General features: G+C 37.1%; 2 protein-coding genes across 2 annotated transcripts; both read right to left on the bottom strand.

Annotated features, from left to right (window-relative positions):
- Positions 1 to 4,236: 4,236 nt before the first annotated feature.
- LOC140926232 (uncharacterized) lies at positions 4,237 to 16,606 on the bottom strand. The gene is made up of 10 exons (XM_073376007.1): positions 16,294 to 16,606; positions 13,991 to 14,025; positions 13,447 to 13,593; positions 13,032 to 13,143; positions 12,026 to 12,136; positions 11,015 to 11,154; positions 8,459 to 8,514; positions 6,780 to 6,886; positions 5,387 to 5,443; positions 4,237 to 4,366 (listed from the first exon to the last, which is right to left on the bottom strand). Exons 1-10 carry the CDS (start codon positions 16,604 to 16,606, stop codon positions 4,281 to 4,283), a joined length of 1,164 nt encoding a protein of 387 aa, XP_073232108.1. The 3' UTR covers positions 4,237 to 4,280.
- Positions 16,607 to 17,070: 464 nt separating this feature from the next.
- Positions 17,071 to 18,359, bottom strand: LOC140927044 (uncharacterized). Its single transcript, XM_073376709.1, has one exon. The coding sequence runs from the start codon at positions 17,757 to 17,759 to the stop codon at positions 17,130 to 17,132; it is 630 nt and encodes a 209-aa protein (XP_073232810.1). The 5' UTR covers positions 17,760 to 18,359; the 3' UTR covers positions 17,071 to 17,129.
- Positions 18,360 to 18,371: the final 12 nt, after the last annotated feature.

Here is an 18,371-nt window from a genome sequence, read left to right on the forward strand (position 1 = left end):
ATACGAGTTACTCCCCCGCTGTCAGAACTCTTTCCGAAACTCCTGTGTTATTTTTTAAGACAATGATTCATCTTACGAGTTGGCTTTCATACAGACAAGTTTTGTATGCATAATATACCAAAACAGTTCAAGATGTTATACATTAAATCATGGCCACCCTTACCCTAGCAAAGTGAAAGACCTTTTACAAACTTAACAGGTAACCGGATAAAGCTACTCTTGTAAATGTCATTGACAGGCCATTAGGCTTCCTGGGAGGGGAGGTTTTGGAGTTCCCCCTCTATAACTTTAAAACCACATATGATACTACCACCAAATTTACACAAAATAATGCGTTCATCATTTTCAACATCTTGTCATAATTTCTTTAACTATTAATTTTTTTATGAGGAGAGGGGCGTATTGAACATAAAAGTTTTGAGGGATGCCAAAAAAGCCTTTCCCTGGTATGAACAGGGTTGTTGATTCAAATTTTAAAGTTGTAGAGCAAGCAGGATTTCCAGTAGAGTGAAGGTGGATTCACTTTTATTTATCTCATTGACACTCACGGCATCACCGTGCCAGCAGCAGAACCTTTCTTTCGCTTGCTCGAATAAAAGACAAAAAGGCACTCTGCATGCTCGCAGTGTGAGGCTGCATTTGTTCAGCATTATCTTCTCTGGTGTACCTGCCACTTGATGTTTTTTTTTCTATGTTCAACACAGCCTGTTCTCAACTCAATCAAACAGTTGTAGAATTAGATAGATTTTTGCTTTATTGGCCAGAGCTAAGGTGTTTCTACTTAAACGAAACCCTAACTATTAACGTCCAGCTTGAATTTAAATTTCTTTCTTTCACTACAAAATGTATACAATTTTTTTATCTTATTGAAACGGACAAATACTATCACGTCTGTCATATTGTAAAAAGGGTTGGTTACCAACGATGACATCACTATCAACTATTAAAAAATGGAAGCGACTGTTACGAAAGGTAAACGGGTGAAGTCCAGTCCTACATGTATTTGCAAATTTTAAATAGAACTTAAAGGTTCTAAAGTTGGAAAAGACGGTTAACCTGAACAATTTCAGATAATTTCAACACTTAGCAAGCCGTATATATATATGTTGTAGTCAATTTTTTATCTCAGGTAATTTTTATTTTTCCTTTGTTTCAACTTCATTAGCATACGTTACCATACCCAAAAACAAAAGAAAAACAAAAATTACCTGAGATAAAAAATTAACTACAACATATATATATAAAATGAAATATCGCTAATCAAAAACTGCAAAATTGCTCTCTGGCATAAATATGTTTTGGGCCCGAGTCAGACTCATTTTAGCCCGAGCCGCTAGGGGAGGGTTAAAATGAGTTCTCTGTTACTACTATTATCACTTTAGAGGGCATTGATCGGCAATATAGCCTGCGTCGCAGAGGTAATTTAACCTCGGTTAGTAACCGAGTTTTAGTTTTGGCACAGGCTAAGATTTAGCCTGGTTTTCATATGTCGGGAAAATCCCAGACGATCGGGGATTTTACTTTTTGCCCACTATCCCAGATTTTGCCGATATATCGGATAATCGCCAGAAGTCTGTCCCATATTCTCGAGAGATTCTATGTTTATTTGTGATAGGGGGACTGGAGCTCAGCAAACTAGTGGGCTGGTAATGAGCGGATTTTCCCGACATTTGGGCTTTTGATTACTTCAAAAAATGACAAGACCGAGTCTATTTTGCACGCATCACGCGAGCAATCCAGCTTACATGTTGAATGACTTTCATTTTTGCCCGAAACTGGCTAGTAATTACAATATCTTGAAAAAATTATAACAGACTTGAAAGCTTGCTTCTTAAATATACTTTTATAACATAGCGCGCGTGCTTGCCCTATATAAGTCCTATTGAGCCGGTATGAACAAAATCTTTATTTACGCACGCCCGTGCGTAAATAAGATGACGTGAGCATTTTTTTTTTACCTGGCTGCAAAGTTGTCGTCTTTTAACTTTTCCTTCTCTTTAAAATATGGAAGAAACCAGCGAAGAACTGCCCAATTTTTCTATCGGCATTGACTTTTTCGGTCCTGATCCAACAAGCAGCAAAAATAAAGCCGAATTAAAAAAAAAACTCGCAAGTTGCGCGTTTCGCATCATGTTGTCGAAGACCAGCTGCAGCAAATTTTGGCCGAAAGACATTCACCGGGAACAGAACAGACACCAACTGGTCATCAACAACATTTAAAGGCAAAATTTCCGTTTTTATTGTTGTTTTTAAATTTTTTATGCACTTTGTTATCTCCAGACAATCCGACTGAAGCAGGAAAATTTGTCTCGCAATAACAACACAAATTACACAAGAAGACATAAATTTATTACTCACAAAAACAACTGCTGCCAGGTCTTCTCAAGAAGCCGTAATGACCAGCCAATGTTCGTTAATGAATATAAGTTTAAAGAAGGATGACAGTCGTCTTCGCTAAAAACATGTTTTCTGGATTTCGCCGGGCAAAACGTAAACATCTTTTCAGCAAATCCAAACCATACTCCATGACTTCTTACGAACATGTTAGTATTTTACCTTTAGGTGAACTTTAAGACTCTTTTACCTTTGCTTCTGCTTAGTTTCCATTGACCGTTAACGAATAAAGAAGCAAATTTTCTTTCTCACTTTTACAGAAAGAATATTTTCATTCAAACTAGACGATTGTGGCGTGTTCGTAATCAGCCAATAGAACCGTTTGTTATTGTGTCGCGCGTTACGAGAATTTTGCAGTTAATCAAAAAGTAAGCATTTTTGTCAGCTATGTTATAAAAGAATTTGCTCATGCTTTTAGCTGTGCGTATATCGAGTTATGGATGCACTTGGGAAGTTTGGAGAGCACTCAAGAAGCTAGAGTTGCACTCGGCTATCGCCTCGTGCAACTCTTAAGCATCTTTCGTGCTCTCCAAACTTCCCGCGTGCATCCATAACTCGATATACGCACGCTAAGCATGAACAAATTCTTAAGTGTACAAATGTTAAACTAACAGTTTGGCATAATTGGTTCAACTGAATACGTTTGGCTGGAAGCCGTAAAACTTGCAAGCACTTCGTCGCCAACTATAGAGCTACTACAGGCGTTATTACATCAGAAGCTTCTCTAACCTTTGTAGATCCTCTTTCTCTAGCTAAGGAGATTAAGAAATTACAAATTGTTTGCTGTTTTCGTTGTCTTTTCAGCCATGATTTGAGCTTTGAAAATGGCTTCGAGATTTCTTTGACAAACCATACAAGAACACGTCGGTGCAAACATTGCAATGGCTTCTCGATTTTTATTGGCTGGTTATATCGAGTGAATGTCTAATTTGATCCAATCTTTTTATTGGTTTATTTCTGCACTTTAGCCCGAAAAATGCGCCACAATGCCGGACAGAATGACGATAATGAGCCATAATTGTCGAAAATTTAAAAGCGAATTTCTCCGGAACAATTCGGTATAAGGGGCCCAAATTAATTTTCAGCGATAATTACTGCTATCGCAATGCTCGTTCACAGTTTTCAGAAATCGCATCAGAGAAGCATAAAATAATGAGGCCAAAAAAAGCTTATTACGATTCACCTGGCAAATGAAACCTTTGGATGTTTGAAGTAAAACGAACGGGTCTCCCCCCTTAACCAGGTCATCAAAAATGGAGTGCTTTCGCTGACTAGCGTTTTACAATGCCCAATAATAGGTGCGGTTACACGAACTTTCCTGTGTTAAACATCCATGGATACGTAATTAAGAAAGAACAAAGAAAGCGCCTATGACATTTAACGTGGTAATTAGCAAGGGTTTTTTGCTGCCACGCTAAGAAGGCCAATCACGAAGCTTCAGTTGTTAAAGAATTTTGTTTATCATCAAGCAGATCGCTTTCTTTCCAACAACACCAGAAGAACAACACGTGGCGATCTCCTTTGCTTACACACTAGATCATTTGAGCAAACATTTGCCGAAAAATTCTAATTTGGCCTAATTGAAGGGAAAATTAGAATTTGCCGGCGCTTGTTTACTTGGTTCTGAAATTTGAGAAATTCAACCTGGACCATCTGGGTTATTAAAAAAAAAACCCGCTTGATCTGAAAGTCTTTTAAGTGTTTCCCGTGAAAATAATTGCGTGAAAACGGAAATCAGCCGTGGTAGATAAATTTACGTGTAACGCAAGTTTATCAGCGTAAAAATCTACCTCAGTTGGCAATTTTACCACGGGAAAGACCTTTTACCATGGTGTGTGTGACTAACCGCACCCAGTGTGGAAACATTAATCTGGGCTTCATGTGGCTTATTTAACGTAAAGCATTCCGTTTTTCTTGTAATAAATCCCTTTGTTGCCAAGAACTGTGAAGCCATATAATCCACGCCGGCTTCCTGAGTATGAATTAACCAAATACAATCAGAAATTTATTTACACCCTTCTAGCTCATAGGGACAAAAAGAGGTGTTTAAAACTTACTACACGATTGAGTGAAAAAAGGTGGACGATGAAGCAGAAATAGTGTGGTTGAAGGAAAAGTTTCATTGGAGCCAAGTTAAGCTAGCCTGCGTGGCAGACGCAAAAAGGGGAGGGGGTGGAGGAGGGAGAAATCCTCCTCCTTTTTCCTCCCTATCCCCTACCCCTTTCGACGCCTGCTTCGTAGGCTGAGTTAAGCAGACCCCCGTGAATTTTCTGTTCGTAAAACTTTAGCCATTAGTGGTCATCAAAATCTGATTTCAGGAGTCATTCCTTCATTTTTTCCGAGAGAGGATAAATGAACAATATAAACAGTATATTTACACAGCTATCGATCTTTTTTCAACTTGATATAAATGTCTACATACGAATTATACAAAGTGGGAAAAGTTGGGAAAGATTTTTTACCCTGGCCGAACAGTAATAAACAAGTCGTAGCCACTGTTTATGTAACATGGAGAAAGGTAGCTGCGAATATGTAATATTACTTTTACAGAAACTGCAACGAGATGAAGATGAGATGAACAAAATGGAATGGTGGCTGCGACGTGGACAACTAGTTAGGTCCTGAAGGAATTGTTTAATTATTCATCCCCCTGTACAGATTAAGGTAGAACATCGGCTAAACAAATTCATAAATGAAACAGTCGTGGACGACTGTAGCTAATTTTAACGATCGATAGACTGAGGCTCGTTGGTATGGAAAAACGTTTCGAGTCTTGGGGTGCGGCTGAAGGGTACAAGAGCCACAATGGCTACCATCTTGAATTTAGCTTTTAAATCTACGGAAAATCTCTACTATTTTCATTCTTTTTCTTTTTTGAAAGTGATAAAGTGCAAGTAGTTTCTCATTTTACAGACTTTTTTACTCTCACTAAATTCGCCGAAATCTAGTGAGTCAAATAAGAAAGGAAAAAACCTAAGGTGCTTTAACTTACCATACAAAGAAGATTGAAATCTTGTACCGCACTCCTCGTCGTCATGACCATCAAAAACTTAAAAAAGACAAAAAATATAAAAACTTGGAAACAAATAAATTGTCACTTTTAAGTCAGCAAAAAAAAATTATCAAAACATTTTCAATGCTTGCTAACGGTCTAGATCTTGGTTAGCTACCAAAGTTCAAAACCTTTCTTGCTTGTCGTGCAACATTATGGAAATAAAGAAGAATCACGAGCAGCGATAAACATTGACTGCGAACACTGCATGGATCCTTGAACAGCCATTCCCTGATCCAAGTCCTTTTGTAACGTACGGACTTGACGTCTCCTATTTATAATTCAAAAAAAGTTATGTAGAGGAGACGGGGTTATGAAAGGCGGTAAACATTAAAAAAAAAGAAAAGAAAACTGCAGTTTGGAAGCTGACGGTGCACAATCCTTTCTTTTCTGTTGGCAAAATGTGATGGAATAAATTAATGGGACGTTTTTATTGGTCAATAAGATCGAAATATTAGGAATGCTATTAAACGTTGTGCACCGTCAGGTGTACAAAAACATAAAAAAAAAGATTCTGACGGTTTCATAACCATTCGGCACCTCTATTAACTATGTTTCAAATAAATGCTACGATAAGCCTTGAAAATTAGAGTGCAAGACAATAATATGTACACAAAGGGGAATAAACAAAGGTGAAAAACTAACAAAACGAAAAGAGGGTTGAGTATCTATTAACCATAATAATAATAATGGAAACTTTATTTGTGTTTTTGAGTGTACAATTGTAAATCTCGCTACCTACCTACCTACATTTTACAAATGCTGCTTGAGATTGAATTATTAAAAAAAAGAGAGAGAGAAAGAAAAAAAAAGAAAATCAAAATTGCATTAAGTCTGGGCTATCTCAATTCCTATTTCTACAACAAAAGATGTAATATGTTGCTCTAATGGCTATATTTATCATTTTCTTGATTATACAAAGTTGCTACTTTTTGTCAATGCCAATGTCATTCATCATGTCTAAGAACGAGGAGCATTCGTCGGACAAAACGCCAAGGGAGCTCATGGAGAGATTTGCAAATTTCACACATCTGTTAAATTTCTACTCAAATCCTTGATCAAGTTCAGATATTTTTCTTTACGCACTGCATTGTTGTTAATAATAATGATAATTATTATTTTAATAATAATAATAATAATAATAAGTTATTTATATGGCGCTATTTCTTCTAGATAACCAATGACGCTTAACAAGGTTATTAAAAAAAGGTGACAAAAATCTAAAAAGTTACTTAAGTATATAAAACTACATATGAAAAAACATAAGAAAAATCTAAAGGGAACGGCTAAATTAAAAGGTCTTCACTCTATTCTTAAAAGAACTCAAGCATACCTCGATGATATATACTCCTCCAAATGTGATATCCCACATCAAGGCTAGTGCAGGTATTTGTCTCCCATTTGTAAGGATAATGATGGGAGATGATTATGCGGGGACATCTAGGGTACAAACTAAACAAATAAAAGAATATTCGGTCTGAGGAAAGAGGATGGCTTCTAAGGGCTGGCTGGTTATATCAATTATTTATAATGAAATAATTTTCGTAATTATAATATTTATATTGCAGTCATAGAGAATACTTCATGGAAAGTGCTGGCGTACGGTATTTACGCACGAGTTGTTGACGTATCAGAAATCGAACGAGTGAGCGCAGCGATCGAGTAAGATTTCTGATACAAAAACAACGAGCGCGTAAATACCGTACAAAGTACTTTCCATGTGGCATTGAGTTTATTTTATACATACTGAGACATTCATCATTTTGGTGGCCTTTTTATTTTAAATCTTTCAAAAATGCTAAAATTTCCCGCTACACACTTACCGCAAAATAACAACGAAAACGAAGTTCAGCTTTTTAGTAAAAACGTTTGTTAAAAACATAAATGAAGGTAAGGATATGAGGTAATCCAGGAACTATAAGTAATCTTAACTGTTTGTTCTCAATGCACAATTGAAAATGAGTGAATTTAAGTAAAATGGCCGGTTTCAATATAAGCTTAAGCTTCAATATAAGCTTAAGCTTAAATGAAAGGCAAAGTAGCTCCGACAAAAAGCACAACAAAAGCTTACGTCTCGTTCTGTTTTTCCCTTTCCGCTGTTGTTTCGCCGGCTCTCTACCGTTTTCTTTATCAACAGTGAAACAAACGAAACTATTCCACTCCATTTCCGAAAAAAGTAAAACTTTTCTCGTTGAATGTGTGCGAAGCGGCGCGGCAAGCTGCAATAAAACGCGGGAATTTTGGCGCGAAACTCACACACCTCTGCGGCTTTTGATTGGACGTATCATTTTTCTCACACGTGAAAAAACATCATTCGCGATTCTGATTGGACGCATCATTTTTTTCACGTGTGAAAACAACCGTTCGCTCCTCTGATTGGCTAGAACTAATTTGCGTACGAAAATTTACGACATAGCTTTTTGGTGAGTATTTCTCAGTATGTATATAATAAATCTGCTTATCTATTCTTGAACACATAAATTAAATTAAGGATGCGCCCCTCGTAAAAAGGATCAGCTCTCGCTACGCGCTCGGCCATTATCTTTAAGAAGGCTTGGGAGCTCAGGCATTATCCTATATCAAGAGCCAAAGTATCTCAGAAACGTCTGATAACCCAAACGAGCTGGTTACCCTGTATTGATTCGGAACGTTTCAAAGTAAGTTTTATACAGTGCTACACCGTCGTGTATTACGAAAATATATAGTAATAAAATGCCTTGTCAAATCTTCAGTTGATGAAACATTGTGCTTCTGGTATATTGTACTTTAAGTATCTTTTAGATTTTTAGACCTTATAGTTTTTAAATAACGGTATGTATTTTTACTTGTATCTTTAATAAAACAATTAAAATATTAGGCTGTACTTAATTAGCAACAGGTATGTGACTTGTTGTGTGTTCATGGCAAGCAGTATGTCATTTATTTACCCTAACACGTTAAGTCAATCAATCATCATAAGTTAAAAAAAATTATGAAACTATAATCAATGGTTATGAAATGAGAAAAGCTTACTCTTGATCGGTTTCACCGCGACAAGCGGAATTAAAATTCTCTGCTCCCTGAGGAATCTAGGAAATTTAAGAGACGCTTACTGGTTACAAACATTGTTTATGTTATTCAAATTTGTAAAGAGTTTCTTTCAAGAACCAATGCGGTTCTGGTTGGCACATAAACATCTATAGGTGACGTCGGTGTCGTCTCCATTTTCAAAGGTAGCAAAGTGAGGAGGATATTTAGTCTATAATGCACTCGTTAAATAGGTATCTAGGTATTACTTGAGGTTATAGTACCGTCTTATAATTATATATATTTTCACTTGTCTTCTTCTTCTCAAGAATTCCTATGTTTAATAGTTAGTTGTAAATATATAGATGCAGTTTCCAGTCTCGCCTACTTTAGCGGCGAAACTAAAAAAATTCAAGTGTTTTTTTTTTTTAATTTTCTTTTTTTTTCCGTCTGTGGGAGCCCCAAAAGGAGGGTCATAATCCCAGGCGTCTGTAGCGGACACCATGGAAACAGAGGATAAGTATAGCCATGCAGGGAAGATTGATGCGAAAGATGTAGAGCTTTACCGAACGGGTTGGACTCCGAATTCTATTACACCATGGAAACAGAGGATAAGTATAGCCATGCAGGGAAGATTGATGCGAAAGATGTAGAGCTTTACCGAACGGGTTGGACTCCGAATTCTATTATTTTGAAACAAGTGAATGCTCGATCAGTCCCTGGAAAAAAGAAGAAAACAATTTCGATGGTGAGGCTATGTAAATTTTCATTTCATGGAATTTTGTCTCGTGATGATCATGCGGTTTATTTTCGGCGATGATTGAAATGACACGCTTTGTTGATCTCGTTTCGCCGAAAACAGTGAAAACGATTTAAAAAGATTACTCGACCGTCGATAAAAAAAGGGCATAAAAAACTTATAGTAAGGAAATCCTGTTTCGTGTAGGAAGCCACGTTGTTGCAAGGCGAAGAGTTAGAAGGCAAGTGAATTTAAATTCCCGTGAATTGAGGAATGTTTTATGGCAGATTTAATAGATCATAGTTAATGTCATAGATTTTCGCAGTTGTTAAGATGTTATCAGGGTCGCATTGCACTTTGTAAGTACTTGAGATTTCAATTACTTAACCTTAACCTTACGTTTGTGTCACGGATCCGTTACGGGTAGCTTTGCGGTTAGTATAAAACGCGGACTGCGAACTTGGGACCACGGACTGAACTGGGTATACAACACGGACTAACTATAAAATGTGGACTATATAGAAACTACGGACTGAGTATAAACACGGACTAGGTATAAAACGCGGACTACGGACTGTGTATATAAAAACAGCTTTAGAAAGGTAAAACTGAGAGAAACGGATAGCGGACTAACATAAAGCAGTAGCCCCAGCTCCTTGCCTTACACACAAACACTCCTTTAGCTGGTCACGCAGTCTATTCTCCCTAACGTCAGCGTGGAGAAGGATAGCATACTGTAGGGGCAAGGAAGGTTATGCCGCTACTCAAGGCAACTGAAAATGAAACCCTGAATTTTATAAAAAGGAGGAGTTAGAAGAGAATTCACTTTATAGAAGATATAAAATTGAGAGGCACCGAATTTAAAAAAAAAAAAAAGATAGTATAAGTGTTAGAGAGAGTAAAATTCTTATAGATACCACAATTCTATTTCAAAGCCTTGGAAATATCAGGAAATGAAGAAGAACCCAGACGAGAAGATCAAAATAGTTTTCCAGTCAGTAAAATGGAAGGCATACGAGGTTTCTGACTATTGTATGTACCAAAGGCAGTCAATGGTTACTGTGTCCAGGCTGGCTAGCTAGCTTTTTTTGTTCTCCTTCCCCACATGGTTCCTATGGCTTCCACGCCCGGACACAGACTCACTAAGAATTAATTAATTGCCTCCTTATTTCTTATCTTATCTCCAAGCGAGTTCGAGTCAACACTTTTGCTTAGAGCGTCTTATTTCTTATCGCGTCTCCAAGCAAGCGAAACTTACCCTTGTTAGAACGTTCTTGGTTTTTTTTTTTTTTTTCAGATGAAAAGTGTTCACTTGCTAAAAATCAGCCTGATGGTGCAAATTGGTGAGGAGATAAAAGCAACTTTATGCTCCAATCACTCCATAATAAGGGCCTGCTTATAAGATGGAGGTGGAGGATCCCAGTTAGGTGAGGTAACCCGCTTAGATGGAGGGTAACCCGCCTGTCCATATAATTCTCTCATTTTAATTTGATCACCTTTACATGATAGGTGGGGTGACCATATAAGAAATTATATGGAAAGGCGGGTTACCGCACTTACCTAGGATTCCCCACCTCCATGTAATCAGGCCCTAAAATAGGCCTAGATCATAAGCCAAGGAGAAGGATTCGTATGGAGTCATCAGAACAAACTGGTGCTTATATCTACCCACCAATTTGCACTGACAAGCTGATTTTTTGTAAGGGGGCTTTTTTCATCTTGTTCTTTCTAAATACGATTAAGAATCCTATAATTTCATAAATTTGAATCATCGTGACGTCTATTGTGTTATTTTTTAGCAGAAGAGAATAGAAAACATTTACCTGGTAAAAGACGGAATAGTTCCCTTGAAAAACATCCAATCTAAATGTTCCTGTGTACGAAGTAACGACAACAAATTTTTGCAGCAACATGTGTTCACAAAAGTGAACGGGAGAATCAATCATAATCTGTTCATGTTGTCCTTCAGCAGCATAATTAAAAAATATAAAACTGTTCTAGTGAGGCCTTAAACTGCTGTTTAAAAAAGTAAAATCCAAAATCCAAGCTCTCGCCATTCAACCGCTTCATCAGGGATGAGAAAATATTCCGTGCGTGCTACATGAATGCAAAGGAGGTGTAGGGTGAAATGTGTAGAAGATGGGACGTATGTATGAAAGGTATAGAAATAAACTGTGAATGGAATACAACGCTCTAATGATCTAATGTCTCTAGACAAAGGCCTTCTAAAAGTACTTAATAATAGTCTCTGAAATACTAAAACAGAAGGTCTGCGAATTCACTACATTCCTCCCGGGAATTGAATGTAGGCTTGCACTTTCTAATAAAAAAGGCTTCATAAAGGCGTAGATTAGCGGTGTCGTTTTCGCTCATAATAATCTTGACCTCAATGTCTCTATAGTTTTTGTTCTGGCAGGAATACATATGTTTTTTCACAGAGGAGTATTCATTATTGAGATGTTCTTTTACACGGTCGTGGATGAAGCGTCTCGTGCTACCAATGTATTGGTGATAGCAGCTGTTACAAGTGAGCTGGCCATGGGACACTGCATTTCCTCATAAACACTATCCGGCGTTAGAGATAGGGCAGTTTAAGGCCTCACTAGAACTGTCAGTTTTATATTTTTTCGAATTAATCATGTTCGCGGTCAGCGTTATATTTTACCTAGTTTCCTATAGTGTGCGGCTATTTAAATTTTCTGACAAGAACAGAATGCTTTTAAATCAGTAGTAACTGAGGACACAAAGTGAACAAAGTTGGGCATCTTGAGTAGTACCTTCGCAGTTTGCCAAGTGGTGTATATGCTCATCGCTTAGTTTTCAAGTCGTCATGCTTTGTTTGTCGAAAGGTACGCACAGTTCCAAATCGAAGCAGTTTACGACAGCTCTTTGAAGGTGTTGATTGTTTGTAGAGCTTATGCTGACCACTAATGTCCATCCACCACCTGCATTGTATATAAAAATGCGGAAAATTATTTGGAGCTCTAAATCTTTCTTTACTGGTATCTTCCCTGTGATGAGTAAGCAGCAGCATTGTGACCGTGGCTCGTATTTTATCCCCAAGGGATTAGTCATTATGAGAACATAAAATTTCTGCAAGGAGAGCCCCCTTCTTAATCCTGAAAAGTTGTGTGGCCCCTCGTGGACCATTAAAGTGACATGCACATCTGCCGAGGTGGAAATGCCAGTGCAGGCTGCGCTGGATAGCGGATGGACTGATGCGGGGCTTTGGTCTTCACTAGAATGTAAAATAGCCTTATATTGTTGAAAAAGGACCACTCCTCTTAAGTTATTTAAACTAGTTAAAAACTGAATTAATACCTCTTTTCTCTTTTTGATTCTTAAAATTGACGAAAAGGATATTAATCTCTTCTGACACAAGCAAAAGGATTTCTTAGACATAAAGCAGAACTTATGGTAATCACTGATCAAAAAAAATTTCCTGGAATAAAGTTAATTCTAGGTATATTATGTAACACATATACACGTGTACCATAGTCTGCAAACACTGAAAAGTAGGTTGCAGAAGAAAAGAAAAAATAATGAAAAGATGTCAGTATTTCTTCCTCTCACTTTTCCGGTTTTTGCATATCTTATTGAAACTCCTTCTCGTGTACGATTTATTATAGGATTTGAAGACGTGAAAAAAAATTTTGCATACTCCAACGAAACATTCTGAAAAAAATATAAAAGAAGCAGAACTCTAAGTGAGTATTTTTTAAATGGGAAACTCAGTTTGAAGTCAGTATAAAGTTACATAACGTTCACTTAAAATTATTTTCCTTTTTTTATCTTAATAATTTATATAATCCTGAAAAGTTACTGTCAGTAACTGCGTACCAAAAGTTTTCATGTCACAATACACCTGAACCTTGACTTGGCCAATATATATCCAGTAGTAACCGCTTGATGCTGAAGGAGACGTCTGGTGAATTTCAGCGCACGATGATTGCTGTTAATGATTATCATTAAAAAGAAAGAAATTACAGCAGAAAATTAAATGGCGCTAAAATATTCATTTATTAAGTAAAATATTTGATTCTGTTATCTTATTTTAATTTTGTCAAGCCTCTATAACCACCAAAGCTTTAGAAATGTTTATATTTGGTTTCTTAAGAACGTCTCCACCTCTTCTTAAAAATTGTGATAGTAGGTGAAGGAAGAACGGAGGCAAAGCTTTGTTTGCTCATAGACGAACAGAGAATAGTAGTGACGTATACTTAAAAAAGGACTTGTTACAAAGAATTTGACTTACTCTTTTAATGGCCACCGATTGCACAAAGATATTTCCTTGCCGGTAAATAAGGTGTTTTGATCCACTGAGACTCTTGCTATTTAGCTCACACACACCAGAGTAGTTATCAAAATTAATTGATTCGCATTTTTGATGTTTCAGGCATGACTGAAAACAAGTTAAAATCCCTCTCGCCAACAGAGTTTGGATTTGAAAGCCTTCTAGCCTGTAATACTTTGTTTGTTTGCCATACATATGGTCTCGAAAACAGTTTCCGTCTGAGAACAGTAGAAGGCATAGCATAAGAAATGACATAAAAATTGTATCTTTCCGAATCATGTTTTTTTTGTCGTCTTAAAAGTAATAAAAACTGTTAGGATGTCTTAAGCTTCGGTAAAAGCATCGGTAAGGTACACACCGCAACTGCATCTAACAACATGTACATCAAGAGGAAAGCCATGAAATATTAACAATCTGATACCAAGTTGTACCCTTTGAGCCCTTTTCTTCTGATTACTTTGATTAAAAACATTACATTGTCTTTTCCTTCGACTCACAAACAAACAAGGTCAACATCTGGATCATTCTGCCTCTCTTTGTCTGAGGAAAATGAAAACCATAAAACAATCATGATTAAAGTGATACAAGCACTATCATTTAACAATTTCAATAACGAAACTGTAAGTTTGGGTGACTCTAAAAATTTTAAAACTGTTTAAAGACAAGTAAAATTGTTTCTAGTGATACACATTTATAACTTTCCGTGGTGACTTTGGCTTATTACAATAAGAAAGTTAGCACAAGTTAGGTTATTGTTTAGGGTTATTTATTTACTTACTTATTTATTTATACATGCAGGAACATCTGGTTTCGCATAGAATGGAGGATGGTAATGTAAAAAGAAAGCAAATAAACAGATACAAAGAAAATCAATACAGAAAGTAGCACACTAATAAAATAACGTATCAAAGTCCGTTGCAAAGCTAGAGTTAAAGGAAAAGGAATTTTAGGCACGTGCACCATTGATCATAGATGTAAAACTGACCTGGTATTTGGTAGTTTTATTTTCTCTGAGATTTGTTTTTCTCTTCAATGCTTAAGGTTCTATTTCTTTCACTCGGTTTAAGAAGACCTGCCGTTGTGCCGAGTATTTATGACAATGAAAAAGAAAATGAGTCTCAACACAACTTACTTTGATTCACATAATGGACATAATCTCTTTTCTCTGGTCACATGATGGACCCGATATCGACCGAGTTCAATCATAAGCTTGTGATTTCTTTTTCAAAATTTCACGAAATTTCGCTGTACGCGGACATCATTAAGGCCCTAGTGGTCTGGCTGATGAAAGTGCCGGTACACAGGTTCATCCCTAAGTTTGTTCTCCGCGGACAGCCTCCTATGTGCATTAAGTCGCGACTTATGGTTATTAAATCTAGTCCAGAACTTGGTAATTGTTGAACCTACGTACTGGATAGCACATCTAGCACACGACAAAAGATAAACTACATGATCAGAGTTACAATTAAGGTTAAAGTTTATTACAAAATTTTTATCAGTAACATTAATTTTAAAGTCCGTGCCATCACCAAGGAAATCACATACCCTACATCTCCTGTCCCCACACCTTACACAACCCCTAATATCCCCTAGTGTCTTATTAATAAGCTCGGAATGCACTAGCATAAATCTGTAACTGATAAAAACATCAATAGGTAACTCTCCTAGCTGAAAAGAAATTATTCAAAAAGGAATTCTTTAAGTTTCTTTTTGATAGTACACAGGCTGTCTGCAGCAGTGATCGCACGTGGCGATAAGTTCCAGAGTTTAATTGCTCTATATATAAAAGTTCGTTGACCTGCGGCGGATTGATAAGCTGGAATATTAAGATAGTCCTTATTTCTTGTGTTGCGATCATGAACAGTAGATCTTGTCACAAAGCGATCACTCAAGTAACTTGGTGCTAGTCCTTTGGCACACTTAAACACGAGAACGCCTACCGTATACATCAAATAATTATATATATATCTTATTACTATAGCAGCATCAAGACGCAATCTTCGATAATCATCATTCATTTGCTGGACCACACTGTAAGTATCTTTGACAGAAAACGAAAAATAGAGTTTTGAATCGTCAACGTTTGATTCCAGGGAACCAAATTTCGGGATGTTGGAAAGTTAATGTAGATGGTAAATAGCGCCGGACCTAGGATGGAACCCTGTGGTACAGAATGAAAAAAAGCACCCAGACTTAAGGCCTCAGCACCGATCCTGACGTATTGTTGACGTCCCGACAAATAGCTTCCAAACCATTCTAGAGCGGTACAACCAACCCCCAGTGTCTTTAATTTTGCTAGAAGGTACGATATTGTTCGCTTTTCTAAGGTGACCACTAAGTCTTTGGCCTCGGGAACAGCCTTTTAGGATCAAATTAATTATACAAGAGCAAAATTGAAGGTGAACTTTGACCCAGGCCAAGAATTTTTCTGGTGTGAAAACAGGGTCTATGCTAGTCTGCCGACCGTGTGACTGTACATCCGGGAACTTGAATAAGACGAGTGTAAGCGAAACGACTACTGAAGTGTTTATCTGCCAACAGGCTGAGTTTTTCCGAGTTATTTGATGATATTTCGCTTGTGTTAGACGTGAGAAGATTACGCGTGGTTGTGGATAATAACTAAGTGATTTATTTTTCAAACGGTAAGGTACAATAATCCTTCTTTTTCTCAGACTGTAACTGATATATGCAGTTTTTTTGTTTTGTTGTGGGGAAGGCGCTTCAGCTATACATAACTGTTTCTAGGTTTATAACAACACATAGTTATCTTTACTAATGTTGTTAGCCCCCACCAATTTTCAGTAGTACTTGTATCCTGAAGATCATTTATGTTTGACCTTCTGTGGACTTTCCCATCCTTCACCTGAAAAAGTGGGGCGTTGTTTGTCTCCTCGATGTCAATAAAAGGTATCAATTCGGTCACCACAGAAGGATCAAGAGCTTTGGTAGGGTTGTTGTACGCCTCGTACACTTGATCAACTGAAATCTGCACAGCTTTTACTACAATCCTAAGATTATCTCTGCTCTTTCCTTCGAGCAACATCCCATCACCATATGCAATCCATTTATCACCCCTCAGATTTGTCACACGCAGACCATATTTGTTGTCTTCGTCATGCATGTACTTACTAAGTAAATGGCCCTTTTTTCCAAGAATAGTCGCCCTTCCCAGCTCAAATCTTGGCGTCCTGCAAGCAGATATTTTTACGGATGTTAATCAGATTCTAAACAAAAACATCAAAAATTTATTACAATGAATTTAACTACAAGGCATCAAAGTTTCGTAAAATAAACGAATATATTTACACTGCTATTTTTCTTTTTAAAACAATTCACATGTAATGTACGTATACTTTTCAATGTCAAAAGTATTTTTTTCAGTTACTTAAAATACAAACAATGGTATATGAAATTCAAAGAGCGTCACAAACTAGTACACTCAACTGTGTACTGTGGTGGGTTTTTCGATTCTTGTACCCATGGCTTTTCTTTAACTAAAACCTGCCTCTGACGTTGTAATCCTTTCACGTTGTAATTGCTAAGGGCTAAGAGGCCACATTTCAGTGTCTCAGTGAAAAGTTCAGGAAATCAAAGACTCGAAATAAAACAAAATGAAAATATAAGAATATGGCCTGACTGGATCATTACCTAATGTGGCCACTGGCAAAGCTGTCAGTAAGAAAATGGCACGCAAATGCTTCCATTGAAAATGCTTCACGAAGGAGTTTCTTCCTCAATTCAGGATCTAGTGGATATTCACTGGCTTCTCGTGCTTTCTCTATTGCCAACTGATGACCCGTCAGGTATGCGTCTTTTGCGTAAGGAAGAAAATGGTCGTAATTATTTTCAGCCAGTTCTAACTTCCTTCCCTGTATGACTGGAATGCCGAGGAACCAGATACCACCAGTGATTTCGTCTGCTGTTTCTGCATCCAGGATTCTTTCTTTCCTAAAGAAAGCCAACAGCTTGTCAAGTTCCTTCTGTAATTCATCCTTTGGTGCCCTTGCAAGTGTGTCGTAGGCACCTCGAAAGCGCTGTTTTCGTAAAAAGTCTTCCTCTTCTTTTTTAAAGGGGTTAATAATTGGGTTTTCAGGCAATCCATAAAAGTCTCCAGCGAGGCCTATAATCTCCTCAAACTTAACTTCTACACCGTTTGGGAGTGTTATTTTCCTAAATTCATCTTTTAGGTGTATTTTTTCACCAATTTTTGGGTGTTCGATCGAGGAGTCAAATGAAACTACTTCTACGAAACGACGATTCGCAGTTAAATCCATTGTCTTTATAGTGAATCTATCCCTGGATTCGTAACTCAAATTCACCTCCAAAACAAATATTCTACTTCTACGAGTCGAATAAAAAACAAAAAAAAATTGTTTATACTTATCAACGCTATGTTTGTGGTCGAAACGCAGGTGCGTATATTCTTCTAACTGATCATGTGACCAATGAGTACAACAACAACTTAGTTACCGCACACCGTGAATTTAGGCACTATCAACACTTGACTAATGAAATGCCAAAAAAGGATTCAAATTGAAGAAGACAGCAAAACAGGAGGAGAAAAAAATATCGGTGAATGTGGAAAATCGATTCGGATAAGTTTATCTCAATCTGTCTGCTGTGTGTGGTTTATGATTTTTTGTTTGTTAAAGTTCACGATTTTGCAACTTCTACATTCTTTATGATAATAATTTATTTAGTTTTAGAATCCCGCATAGAGAATTCGAACCTCAAGTACATTTGTTGACTTGTTGTGAGTGTTGTAATATGGAAGGAATTTTATTGACTTTGTGAAATATTTGGACATGTAATTCTTTTCAGCTTCTACGTATGTGTTGGTATTCACTTTGTTTAGAACCTTCGGTTGTAATATTAATATATAGATT

This window comes from Porites lutea, chromosome 2 (assembly GCF_958299795.1).
Source record: "Porites lutea chromosome 2, jaPorLute2.1, whole genome shotgun sequence".
Classification (NCBI taxonomy): Eukaryota; Metazoa; Cnidaria; class Anthozoa; order Scleractinia; family Poritidae; genus Porites; species Porites lutea.

Excerpts from the sequence above, each read along its gene's own strand:
- LOC140927044 (XM_073376709.1), bottom strand. The coding sequence starts at position 17,759 with ATGGATTTAACTGCGAATCGTCGTTTCGTAGAAGTAGTTTCATTTGAC.
- LOC140926232 (XM_073376007.1), bottom strand. The coding sequence starts at position 16,606 with ATGCATGACGAAGACAACAAATATGGTCTGCGTGTGACAAATCTGAGG. Across the intron at positions 11,155-12,025 it reads CGTACCTTTCGACAAACAAA|GACAACATGAACAGATTATG; the intron begins GCATGACGACTT and ends ATGCTGCTGAAG. Across the intron at positions 5,444-6,779 it reads GAGGAGTATATATCATCGAG|TTTTTGATGGTCATGACGAC; the intron begins GTATGCTTGAGT and ends GTCTTTTTTAAG.